The sequence below is a fragment of the Lepus europaeus genome, chromosome 19 (genome assembly GCF_033115175.1).
Source record: "Lepus europaeus isolate LE1 chromosome 19, mLepTim1.pri, whole genome shotgun sequence".
NCBI lineage: Eukaryota > Metazoa > Chordata > Mammalia > Lagomorpha > Leporidae > Lepus > Lepus europaeus.
The window spans coordinates 65,816,345-65,829,565 of NC_084845.1; the positions used below are offsets into that span (position 1 = coordinate 65,816,345).

The 13,221-nt window shown below is 45.5% G+C and overlaps 1 protein-coding gene across 1 annotated transcript in view; it reads right to left on the reverse strand.

Moving 5' to 3' along the window:
- CDYL2 (chromodomain Y like 2) overlaps nucleotides 1-13,221 on the reverse strand; it is a 203,841-nt gene that overhangs the window by 23,874 nt on the left and 166,746 nt on the right. The window contains exon 3 of the mRNA XM_062177207.1: nucleotides 12,154-12,371. Coding sequence (XP_062033191.1) covers nucleotides 12,154-12,371 — 218 coding nt within the window. The remainder of the gene's footprint in view (nucleotides 1-12,153; nucleotides 12,372-13,221) is intronic.

Consider the following 13,221-nt stretch of genomic DNA (forward strand, 5'->3'; position numbering starts at 1 on the left):
TTAAAAAAAAGAGCAAACTAAATGCTTAGTTTAATATAGGTACAAAGGATTGCATACAGAATTATCTGTATAACCCAGACCAAGTGGGATTTATCCCTGGTATGCAGGGATAAATGTTCAATGTTCACAAAACAATCAATGTGATACACCACATTAACAGACTGCAGAAGAAAAACCATATGATTATCTCAATAGATGCAGAGACAGCATTTGATAAAATACAACACCCTTTCATGATGAAAACTCTAAGAAAATTGGGTATAGAAGGAACATTCCTCAACACAATCAAGGCAATTTATGAAAAACCGACAGCCAGCATCCTATTGAATGGGGAAAAATTGGAAGCATTTCCGCTGAGATCTGGTACCAGACAGGGATGCCCACTCTCACCACTGCTCTTCAATATAGTTCTGGAAGTTTTAGCCAGAGCTATTAGGCAAGAAAAAAAATTAAAGGGATACAAATTGGGAAGGAAGAACTCAAACTATCCCTCTTTGCAGATGATGTGATTCTTTATTTAGGGGACCCAAAGAACTCTACTAAGAGACTACTGGAACTCATCGAAGAGTTTGGCAAAGTAGCAGGATATAAGATCAATGCACAAAAATCAACAGCCTTTGTATACACAGGCAATGCCACGGCTGAGGAAGAACTTCTAAGATCAATCCCATTCACAATAGCTACAAAAACAATTAAATACCTTGGAATAAACTTAACCAAGGACGTTAAAGATCTCTACGATGAGAATTACAAAACCTTAAAGAAAGAAATAGAATAGGATACCAAAAAATGGGAAAATCTTCCATGCTGATGGATTGGAAGAATCAACATCATCAAAATGTCCATTCTCCCAAAAGCAATTTACAGATTCAATGCAATACCAATCAAAATATGGAAGACGTTCTTCTCAAATCTGGAAAAAATGATGCTGAAATTCATATGGAGGCACAGGAGACCTCGAATAGCTAAAGCAATCTTGTACAACAAAACAAAGCTGGAGGCATCACAATACCAGATTTCAGGACATACTACAGAGCAGTTATAATCAAACCAGCATGGTACTGGTACAGAAACAGATGGATAGACCAGTGGAACAGAATAGAAACACCAGAAATCAACCCAAATATCTATAGCCAACTTATATTTGATCAAGGATCCAAAACCAATCCCTGGAGCAAGGACAGTCTATTCAACAAATGGTGCTGGGAAAATTGCATTTCCACATGCAGAAGCATTAAGCAAGACCCCTACTTTACACCTTACACAAAAACCCACTCAACACGGATTAAAGATCTAAACCTATGACTCAATACCATCCAATTATTAGAGAACACTGGAGAAATGCTGCAAGATATAGGCACAGGCAAAGATTTCTTGGAAAAGACCCCAGAGGCACAGGCAGTCAAAGCCAGAATTAACAAATGGGATTACATCAAATTGAGAAGTTTCTGTACCACAAAAGAAACATTCAGGAAAGTGAAGAGGCAACCAACAGATTGGGAGAAAATATCTGCAAATTATACAACTGATAAAGAATTAATAACCTGAATCTACAAAGATATCAAGAAACTCCACAAAAACAAAACAAACAACCCACTTAAGAGATGGGCCAAGGCCCTCAATAGACATTTTTCAAAAGAGAAAATCCAAACGGTGAACAGCCACGTGAAAAAATGTTCAGGATCACTAGCCATCAGGGAAATGTAAATCAAAACCACAATGAGGGCTGGCGCCATGGCTCACTTAGTTAATCCTCCACCTGCGGCGTAGGCATCCCATATGGGCAACAGGTTCTAGTCCCGGATGCTCCTCTTCCAGTCCAGCTCTCTGCTGTGGCCCGGTAAGGCAGTGGAGGATGGCTCAAGTGCTTGGGCCCTGTACCTGCATGGGAGACCAGGAAGAAGTACCTGGCTCCTGGCTTCGGATCGGCACAACGCGCCTGCCGTAGCGGCCATTTGGGGAGTGAACCAATGGAAGGAAGACCTTTCTCTCTGTCTCTCTCTCTAACTCTGCCTGTCAAATAAAAAAAAAAAAAACCACAATTAGGTTCCACCTCACCCCAGTTAGAATGGCTTACATACAGAAATCAACTAACAACAGATGTGGCAAGAATGTGGGGAAAAAGGCATACTAATTCACTGTTGGTGGGAATGCAAAGAATACAAACTGATAAAGCCACTATGGAAGACAGTTTGGAGATTCCTCAGAAACCTGAATATAGCCCTAACACATGACCCAGCCATCCCACTACTTGGAATTTACCCAAAGGAAATTAAATTGGCAAATAAAAGAGCTATCTGTACCTCAATGTTTATTGCAGCTCAATTCAAAATAGCTAAGACATGGAATCAACCTAAATGTCCATCAACAGAAGACTGGATAAAGATATCATGGGATATATATTCTATAGAATACTATACAGCAGTAAAAAAATGAAATCTGGTCATTTACAACAAAATGGAGGAATCTGGAAAACATCATGCTGAGTGAAATGAGCCAGTCCCAAAGGGACAAATATATGTTCTCCCTGATCTGTGACAACTAACTGAGCACCTAAAAGGAAACCTGTAGAAGTAAAACAGACACTATGAGAAATAATGACTTGATCAGCCCTTGTCCTGACTGTTGAGGAACAACTTGCTATTTTATTCCTTTTAGTATTTTTTTGTTCTACTTAATATCATTGGTTAAACTATTTAATTAACACACAATTACTCTTAGGGGTTTAAATTTAACTGAAAAGTGATCAATCCCTGTTACATATAAGAGTGGGAATAAGAGAAGGAGGAGATGTACAGTTCAGCACATGCTCACTCGAACTTACCCCTAATGGTAGAGCTAGAAACGTGCCATGGGACTCCAAATCCCATTAAGTTGGCTGGTAGCAATGCCATCTTACTAGTCAAAGTGATCAGTTTCTGTTCATAATTGATCATAAAGATAAGATTAAGTGTCAAAGGGATCACATAAACAAGACTAGTGTCTATTAACAACAACTGATAGAATTAAAAAGGAGACAACAATCCAACATGGGAAGTGGGATAATGGCAGACTCATAGAATGGCAGATGCCCTAAACAGCAGTCTGGCCTCTGAATCAGTCCTTAAGGCATTCAGATCTGGCTGAAGAGCCCATGAGAGGATTTCAGGCATGGAAAGCCAAGACATTGTAGCAAAAAAAAAAAAAAAAAAAACTAAATGAATGATCTCTGCGAGTGAGATCCCAATGGAAAGAACAGGCCATCAAAGAAGGAGGTACCTTTCTCTGAAGGGAGGAGAGAACTTCCACTTTGACTATGACCTTGTCTAAATAAGATCAGAGTTGGTGAACTCAAGAGGCTTCCATAACCTTGGCAGCTCGTGACAAAAGCCTTGGGCAATTACTGACATCATAAATAAGAGTGTTAATTGTTAAATAAACAACAGGAGTCACTGTGCACTTACTCCCCATGTAGGATCTCTGTCCTTAATATGTTGTACTATGCAAATTCATGGTAAAACTAGTACTCAAACTGTACTTTAAACTTTGTGTTTCTGTGTGGGTGCAAACTGTTGAAATCTTTACTTAGTATATATTAAGTTGATCTTCTGTATATAAAGATAATTGAAAATGAATCTTAATGATGAATGGAATGGGATGGGAGAAGGAGTGCGAGATGGGATGGTTGCGAGTGGGAGGGAGGTTACGGGAGGAAATGCCGCTATAATCCAAAAGCTGTACTTTCGAAATTTATATTTATTAAATAAAAATTTAAAAAATAATTAACATGGGGGCCAGTATTGTAGCACAGTGGGTTAAGCAGCTGCCTGCAACGCAGGCACCCACATGGGTGCCAATCCGAGTCCTGGATGCTCCACTTCCAATACAGCTTCCTGCTAAAGCACCTGGAAAAGCTGCAAAAAATGGCCCAAGTGCTTGGGTACCTGCACTCACATGGGAGCCCCAGAAGAAGCTCCTGGCTCCTGACCTCAGCCTGGCCCAGCTCTCGCTCTCACAGCCATTTGGGGAGTGAACCAGTGGATGGAAGATCTCTGTCTCTCCCCTTCTCTCTCTGTAACTCTGCCTTTCAAATAAATAAAGGAAAAAAATCTCAAAAAATTAACATGGAAATTGGTCATGCGCTAATGATATCCTTGAGGTACCTGATAGAAATTAATGTAAACATATTTTGAAAAAAAACTGTGACCCGAGCTGCGTGAGAATGATACATGACAAAGATCTCCATGAAGATGAATTTGCAGTCAAAAATAACAAAACACTTCAGGAAATACAAAGCAGCATTATCTATAAGTGGGAGGATTACATAACCACTTTATGTAACAGAATGAGCTAAGAGAGAGCATAACATAACGATGTTTAGGATAATTAATCAGAGGAAAGGAAACATAGCAAGAAAGAAGAAAATGGGAAAAATAGATTGAGGGATGAAAAATAAACAACAAAAAAGCAAAGTCACAGACATCTGCTGAGATTCTCATCAGATTAGATGCAGCTAGAGGGAGAATAAGTGAAATGGCAGATCTGAAGCCACTGCCCCAGATCTGGAACAGAGAAACGAGAGAGGGAAACTTGGAATGAGAGGTTACGCGAAGATTTAAAACAGGTGCCGTAGCAGGTTATATCAGGAGCTCACAGAGAAGCGGGGAAAGACAACACCCAAAGACGACAGGTGCAGTAACAATCACCACAAACCTAGCAGCTTAAAGCAACGCCAACTTGCTCTTGCAGTTCTAAGGTGAGTAGTCTGATGCGTGCTTCACTGGGCTAACATCAAGGACTCAGCGAGGCTGCGTTCCTGGAGCTTCTACGGCAGAATCCATTTCTTGCCTTTAGCAGTTTCCAGTCGTCACCCACCTGCCTCAGCTCACGGCCCCTTCCACCACCTTCAACGGCAAGCAGTGGCCGGCTGAGTCTCCCTCACTTCATGTCTGACAATGATGATGCTGCCTCCCTCTTCTATTCTTAAGGCTTCTGTGTCAACACAGTCTCATCCAGATGAGACAGGACAATGTCTTTATCTTAAGGTCAATGGTAAGTGACCTTAGTCCCATTTTGCTATGCAACTTAACATATACACAGATTCTAGGGATTAAGATGTGGACATTTTTGTGGAGGGGGTTTTACTCTGTCCACCACAGACCTGAATCCCAAAATAACCCAAGAACTACAACAAGGGGGTGCACGCTGTGGTGCAGCAGGTTAAGTTGCCATTTGGAATGCCCACACCCCCATGCTGGAGTTCCTGGTATCAAATTCCAATTCTGCTTCTGATGCAGCTTCCTGCCAGTGCACCTGGGAGGCAGCAAATGATGGCCCTTGGGTTTCTGCTACAGACAACAGAGACACAGATGGAATTCCTGGCTCCTGGCTTCACACTGGCCCCTATGTTGCGGCCATGCGGAAAGCAAGGCAGTGATGAAAGATCTGTGTGTCTGTCTCTCTCTGTAACTCCGCCTTTCAAATACATAAATACATCTTAAGAAATAAAAAAATAAAAACTGACTATAAAAATCCTAACACTGGCCAGCGCCATGGCTCACTTGGTTAATCCTCTGCCTGTGGCACCAGCATCCCATGTGGGTGCCAGGTTCTAGTCCCAGTTGCTCCTCTTCCAGTCCAGCTCTCTGCTGTGGCCCGGGAAGGCAGTGGAGGATGGCCCAAGTGCTTGGGCCCCTGCACTCACATGGGAGACCAGGAAGAAGCACCTGGCTCCTAGCTTCGGATCAGTGCAGCGCCAGCCGTGGCGGCCATTTGGGGAGTGAACCAACGGAAGGAAGACCTTTCTCTCTGTCTCTCTCTCTCACTGTCTATAACTCTGTCGAAAAAATAAATAAATAAATAATTAATTCTGACACTAACACTGCCTAAACGTGAGTGTGGCTGTTGAACAAGCAGAGCTGTCGGGCAAGGCAACAGTATTACGTCCTATGACAGGAGGAACGACTGGAGACAGAGCATTTGGGCTGTTCTGCTCAGAGGTAGTGCAGCAGTAATAAGTACGTTTAGACTTTGCTATACCTAATTTAAAGACACCTTCCAAAATGCATGAACTACAATGCATGGGGGAATTACAGAACGCCCCCTCAGTTCATCCATTGGTGGTCAGGAAAAGAGAGAAATCAGTGCAGTAAGCACGTGGGGACAGAGAGCAAGGCGTGGCACCCATCTAGACGGAGCTCAGAGCCCAAGAGGGCGGGCCTTCAAAGGCCCATCAGTGACGATTCCACAGGCACCAGGGGAGATCCTACAGGAGCAGTGCTTCTTAGGTTAAGTGTTTAAAAGAACTCTCACTTAGTAAGCACACAGAAATCCCAGGTATCACATCAGGTCCCTGCCACCTAATATTTTTCTCCAAACAAAATTCCTGTGAGGTGCAGAATGGAATCCCAACCTTGCAGGTGAAGCCAGGAGGACTCAGAGGCGCACGGCAGTTAAGAGGCAGAACCCCAATTCCAACCCTGCTCCAGCAGCCCCTCCCTCCAGGATGACTTAAATACGTGGACAGATCCGAGTGAGAAAAAGAGGGCCAGGCCCTCCACACCTGGGCACACTCCACACCAGCAGGTGTAAGCCACACAGATTCATTCTGAGTATCACAAAAGCGAGCAGGCCATGATCTCGTGGGCCCTTTAATCCACCTGCCTCCAGAAATAGACACACGCTCTCCCATACACGAACTCCGTGTCTCTCAGAGGCAAATCAAAGAACATCTTCCTCTAAAGAGATGAGCCACAATTCCCCGTCCGAGGCCGACTGGCTCTTCAAGGAGTAAAAAGCAAAACCAGACAAAGCGGCCACCCCCTGCTTTGAGAATTAAATCTCAAATACATTTGTGTTTTATTGATAAGATAAAGTACAAACTATACTTTTCCTTTTGTGTGAAAAAAAAAAGAAAAGAAGTTGCATTTCATTAGTCAACTTCCCTGAGCTTTTCTGGTGCTGAGAACTCCATCTGGACAGGAAGCTGGGCTTCCACCTGCTTGAAGATCCTCACATTTTCTGATGGAGCCGGTTTGTGTGCAGCAAAAGGTGCTAAAATCAGTCTGCACTGTTGTACCTTCTTAACAGAATACACTGCCCACATGCACTTCTCAATAGTAACTTGTTGCATGGCCTACAACAGGTCAGTCCCCTGTACCAGCTCTGTTCCCTGGGAGGCTTCCAGCACACAGCTCTCTAACAAATGGTTGCATACGGCTCTGCGTTTCCAAGTCCTAAACACATCCTTTACATTTATTGCCCTTGTTATGTGCTTCCTGGCTGCCACCTGCCTTTAGCGCCTGCTGGAGAGAGCATGCTCTCTGCACGACTTCTAGATTCCGGTCTGCAGGAGGTCTGGACCAGGTAACCGGATTCATTAGGACCGGGCGTCAAGAGCAGCAGGCCAGGGCCCCCTCTGCACTTTGCTTGTATTTGCTGAGATCCACGCACCACGCCCAGCTCAAGTGCAGCAGCTTTCCAAGGGATGCCCCCTGCTTTCTGAGACTGGATGCAAACCCCCCGTTCTCCTGACCATTTCAATCCTTTTCATGACGCTTCCGACGAGGGCCCTTGCAGAATCCACATATCCTCACCTTAGCGGTGACAGGCTACGCGCAGACGGCTTAGGTTACAGAGACCACAGCCTCTGTGTTGCTGCCTCTCATTCTGGGAGCTCTGGCTCTGGGGGAAGCCAACTACCACACTGGGAGCAGCCTGACAGAGAGGCCCACCGGACAGGGAAGGGACGTCTCTGGCCAGTGGGGACTTGGGCCTGCCAACCCCTTCTTGGGTGAGCTTGGAAGTGCACACCCCGACACCTGCCAAGCCTACGGATGAGACCACAGCTCTGCGGCTGACTCTGCTTTGGGCGGAATTGCACTTCCAGTCGCTCGTTCTGCCTGCTTTATGGAGAGTGGACTTCAGGGTGGGAACCACGAATGTGGCGCGCTCACTGAGGCTGTCACAGTAGTCCAAAGGGAGAACACAGAACGTGGTGACCGGGAGAGCTGCAGGCATCTTTTCAATAAGTGAATTGAGGGGCTGGCACTGCGGTGCAGCAGCTTACGGTGCTACCTGTAATATCCATGAAAGTAGGCCCTTCCAGCTCCTCCACTCTCGGTCAAGGCTGGGTCTGCTGGTGGTCACTCAGGGGCCTCTACTCCATCTGAGCAAGAACAGGAGCACTTATGGAATACCCCCTGCATGCTAGACACTCTGCACACGTGGTCGCCAATCCCATAAGGAAGACACTGGGTAACTTCTACAGACCAGAAAGCTCAGAGAAGCAAGGTCACTTCCCACGGAAACTTGTGGGAACAAGATTCGAACCCAAGTCTCCTGGACCCCAAAACCTGCCTTCCTGGTCGAACGCTGCCTCTTCATTTCAGCAGAATCTTTGTTTCAGGCTCTGTTACCCAGTCAGCCTGCTCGCCCACGAGGACAAGCCACTTTGGTTATTGAAACAGACGAAGATACCACAGCAACCACCTTTCCCGTTTTCCCCCCACACTGGAACCGACTGACACTGGTTAGCAGCATAGCTCCTAACTAGCCAAGCCCAAGCGCAGGAGGTGAGGCCCCGTGCACCTGAGGCAGGTGGAGCACGTGTGTGTTCCCTGATGAGGAGGCCGACAGTAAACAGAAGCGATGCTCCAGAGAGACGGAGTGAATTGGGAGGCTCCACCTTTCTTTGATTTATTGAAGGAAAATGCTGTGCCTTCCTAGAGCATGCTTTCCCAAAGTAGTGAAATAGAAAAAAATACATGAATACAAAATCAGTCTCAGGTGGATGTGTCACTATGAGCCTAAAATAACAAGGTCTTCAGGAGTGTGAATGCATAAGGAGTTGCTTTGGGGTAAACCTGGGCTCTAGACTTCTCTGAACCCCACAGAGAGGTCTACACAGCTGAGGACCCAGGAGGTGTGCCCGCTGCAGGTGGAAGAGAGTTCGTAGTTCTTGTCATGGTAAGAGGATGGTGACAAGCAACCACCAGCCTCACAGACTCCAAGGCTAAAGTCATGGCTGTTTGGGCTCAGAAGGGTAGCAGTCAGTCATCCGACGGCCAGGCCACAACCCCGCAAAAGACCTGCAGGCCGCACAAGTCATGACGGGGAGACACGCGGATCACAAGGTCAGGGGCACAGCACCTCCACCCCACCCACTTCCTGGGCCACAGCAGCGTGGGCAGGCAGTCACCTGGGACTGGGTCCCCCAAATACCCTGTGGTTAACCCTCCTTGCTTCCACTGCTGCTAGGAAAAACAGAGTGTGGGACACTGCGAGGACAGGTGGGTTCTGAGTCCCCAGCTCCACTGAGCAGGGCACTGGACTGCGGGAGAATCAGGGAGGTGGGCCACAGCAGCAAGGGCGCTGCCCCCATGACGCTCGCATTCGGTGGAACTGTGAAGCTCGGCCTTCCACCTGGACGTCCTCCTTTGTAAGCTGAGGTTGTAGCGACCTCACAAGGGCGCTGGCAGATCAAGGGGTGCAAATGAGACAAGGGTACCTCAAAATGCTCATGGGAAATGGACTTAAAAGCTTATTTTGCTGGGGAAAAAATCTGAAATCATGCAACTGAGAGTTCTTCATAAAGGAAAATGTCTACTCTGAACCAACAGTCATGGATTTCAAGTTTCTTTGCACTAAAATACTCTTAGTTTTCAACTCCATTTATGACCTTTTCCCCCAAAATAATAAAAACATAATTTATTCACCACAAATGTGCAATAGTAATTGCCTAAAAACACAAAATAATGCTATAAAAACTTAGGGCCAATTAACAAATGGAATTATAAACCACACTAACATGTCAATATTCAATATCAAGATGTTGAATATCACCAAATTAAAGATTTAATGCAAAAAGAACCTAAATTCCATCCAGAATTTTTAGTCTAGACATTAACAAGCTGATTTAAAAAGTCACATCAAAATTCACAAAAACTGGAATAGCCAAAAGAACAAGAAGAAAATCGAAAGATGAACAGCACTTGATTTTAAGAACTACTAGGAAGCTATAATCATCAAATGTATAATTAGTTGTTTTTTCCTCAGGTAATTTTTAGTCACAGTGATTTTGTTTCTTGTTTTAATTCATTTACAAACTTTTGAAGCTACAAAGCACTGAGAAATGCTGCTCGCTGTCATTTTTTAATTTATTAAATTTACTGCTTTCCTATCCTGTCCCTGGCAGGATGAGGAAGAGCGAATGACTGCATGCTTCCCACATCTGTACCATCAAGAATTTCTCATGGCTCCCCCACTGGTTCTGCATTTTGGTGATGCTGTCTGCTTAATCACAGTAAGTCCTCGTGGTCTGCCTATTTTATTAGCCTAAGAAATAAGCATAGTTCACATGTACAAAGTTATATGGAAATCTTCATCAACACTATTAAGAAAATAAAAAGACAACCTACTTTTTCAAATCGTGCATCTGATGGGATCTGTTATCCAGAACATATAAAAAAGGCTTAAAACTCAGCAATAAAAAGAGCAAAAATCCACTTAAAAATAGGGAAAGGATTTAAACAGACATTTGTCCAAATAACTAAGACAAACATCCACATGCATCAGGATGCTCAACGTTATTAGTCAACAGGGAATTGCAAATCAAAACCAAAAGGAGGGGCCAGCGCCGTGGCGCACTAGGTCAATCCTCTGCCTGCGACGCTGGCATCCCATATGGGTATCTGGGTTCCAATTACAGTTGCTGTTCTTCCAGGCCAGCTCTCTGCTGTGGCCTGGGATAGCAGTGGAGGATGGCCCAAGTCCCTGGGCCCCTGCACCCGCATGGGAGACCGGGAAGAAACTCCTGTCTCCTGGCTTCGGATTGGTGCATCGCCAGCCGTAGTGGCCATTTGGGGAGTGAACCAATGGAAGGAAGACCTTTCTCTCTGTCTCTCTCTCTCTCACTGTCCACTCTGCCTGTCAAATAAATAAATAAAAAAAGAAACACCAGGAAATACTCCCCTCACACTCACTCATGTGGCCATCATAACAAAGAGAAAACAAAAGCAAAGGCTGCTGAGGCTGCTAGGAACTGGAGCCTTTGCACACTGCTAGAGGGAATGGCCAGTCCTCTAAGGTCAAACACAGAGCTACCAAGTGACCCGGCAATTACAGGAATTCAAATATAGCCAAGAACATTTTATTAGGAATAAGGACTATTTCCAGGAAAACTGAGCACACACATTCACATAAAAACTTAGACATGAATTTCTGCAGCAATCAATTCATAATAGACATAAGTAGAAATGGCCCACATGTCCATCAACTTGTAAAACTGATTCAAACAATGTGGTCTAATATTATCCAGCCATAAAAAGAAATGAGGTAGTCACACCTGCTATAAAAAAGATGAGCCTCAAAAACATGCTAAGTGAAAGGAGGGAGACAAAAAAGGCCATGCATCACATGGCTGCATTTCTAAGGACTATACAGAATGGACAAATCTATGGATTCAGAAAGCAGAGGAGCGCTTGCTGGGGCAGGAGAATGGGAATGACTGCATGGATAAAGGTGTTCTTCCTTGGGTAATGAAACATTCTGGGATCAGGCAGTGGTAATGGTTGTACAACCTTGTGGATACAGTGAAAACCAATGAACCATACGTTTTAAAAGGGTGAATCTTCCGGTATGTGAATTGTTTTGCTAAAAGTATACATGAAGGTACTTCAAAGACTTTATGGGAAAAAGGAATTAAGACACAAATTTATTCTGGTGTTTAAAAAAATGGAATTTATGCAGAGTTTTTCCATGATGTGTATTTTTCACTAACTTTTTGAAGACCCTGCACATAAGTGAACCGAGTGAGTACCATTCTATCTCCAGCAAAGCAATGGGACTTGGTGACGACAGTGAAGTGTAGCTGGAAAGTCCGAGACAGGATGCTTCGATTCCTGGGCCTGCCCCCAACTCTGGGACCAGGACTGAGTCGCCAAATATCCCCGTGACCCACGGTCTATAAAATGGGACAGCATCATGATCTGGTCATAAAGACCAAATGGGATCATGTATGCAAAGTGATTAGCCAATTGCATCCAGAAGTCATGTTTTAATGAATGCATTATGTTCGCTGGCTCCCTGATGGAACAAGAGGGAAAGCTGATGTCCCTCTCTGAACCAGAGGGGCGCCTGGCTCACCACAGCGCTCCCCAGCCCACGCCCCTTTACCTCGGGTGTCAGCGCGTTGTTGTCTGAGGTCTGGCTGGACAGCAGGATGTGCGTGAACCCCTCTTCCTTCCGCACGACGATGTCTCGAAACCGGCAGTTGCTTTCATTCTGGCGGACGCTGTACCTGAGCCTCTTGTCAAAGACGTAGTCCTTCTCCGAGTCCAGCTTCCGCTTCACCGGGCTGTGCAGGTTCAACGCCCCATTGGTCAGAGCCGAGCCTTCCAAAATCAGACAAACAAAATGAGAAACTGGCCGGGGGCCCCATCCCAGAAGAACATGATCAGAGAAATGTTGAGATTTTCCCATGGAAAAGCCAAGATGTGGCTGGGACCCCCCCCACCCCAAGCACCCTCTGTCCTGGTACAGTGGAGAGCCCAGGGCTTAGCAGGTGCTCAGGAAAGGGCCCCCCTTGTCCTAACCCCCTCTCCCCCACACATAAGCCTGCGAGGCTCCAGTTTCTGCTAGATTCCTTATCGAGGGAACCAGTGACCCCCCGGGAGGCAGCCCTGTCTGTCTGCGGACCCCTCTGACTGGCAGGGCCACCAGCCAGAGCAGCACTAGCCCCTGTGCACCCTGCATTGTGTGCAGAGCCCCACCCTAAAGCAGTCCAGAGCACTGTCCCCTTCAATACGAGGACCGGGGAAGCAGCTCTGGGTCCCCAGTGCTTCCTTAGGGTGGTGAGCACCAAGCAGGCAGGGTGCTTGTGTCTCTCCTCACCCCTTCCACAGTTGTGCATTTTTCTATTTTCCCTATTAGCATCCTCAAATGGCCACAGTGCCCTGGCTGAAAAGGTGTGGAAACGAACAACAAAATGACCTAGGTTTCTGACAGCTGCCAACCACCCTCCTCCCAACTGCAGACACCAGGTGCTCTAAAAAGCACACCCAAGCTGCCAGCCCCAAAGCCCCATCCGAAGCCGGCCTGGGAAGTGGCTCAATTGAGTATTCTGAAGACACTTTCCGGCCAAGAAATAAACGGATAAAATGCAAATTACCAATATCAGAAATGAGAGGAGTCATCTCTATTGACCCTGTGGACATTGAAAAGGATAATAAAGAAATACTATTA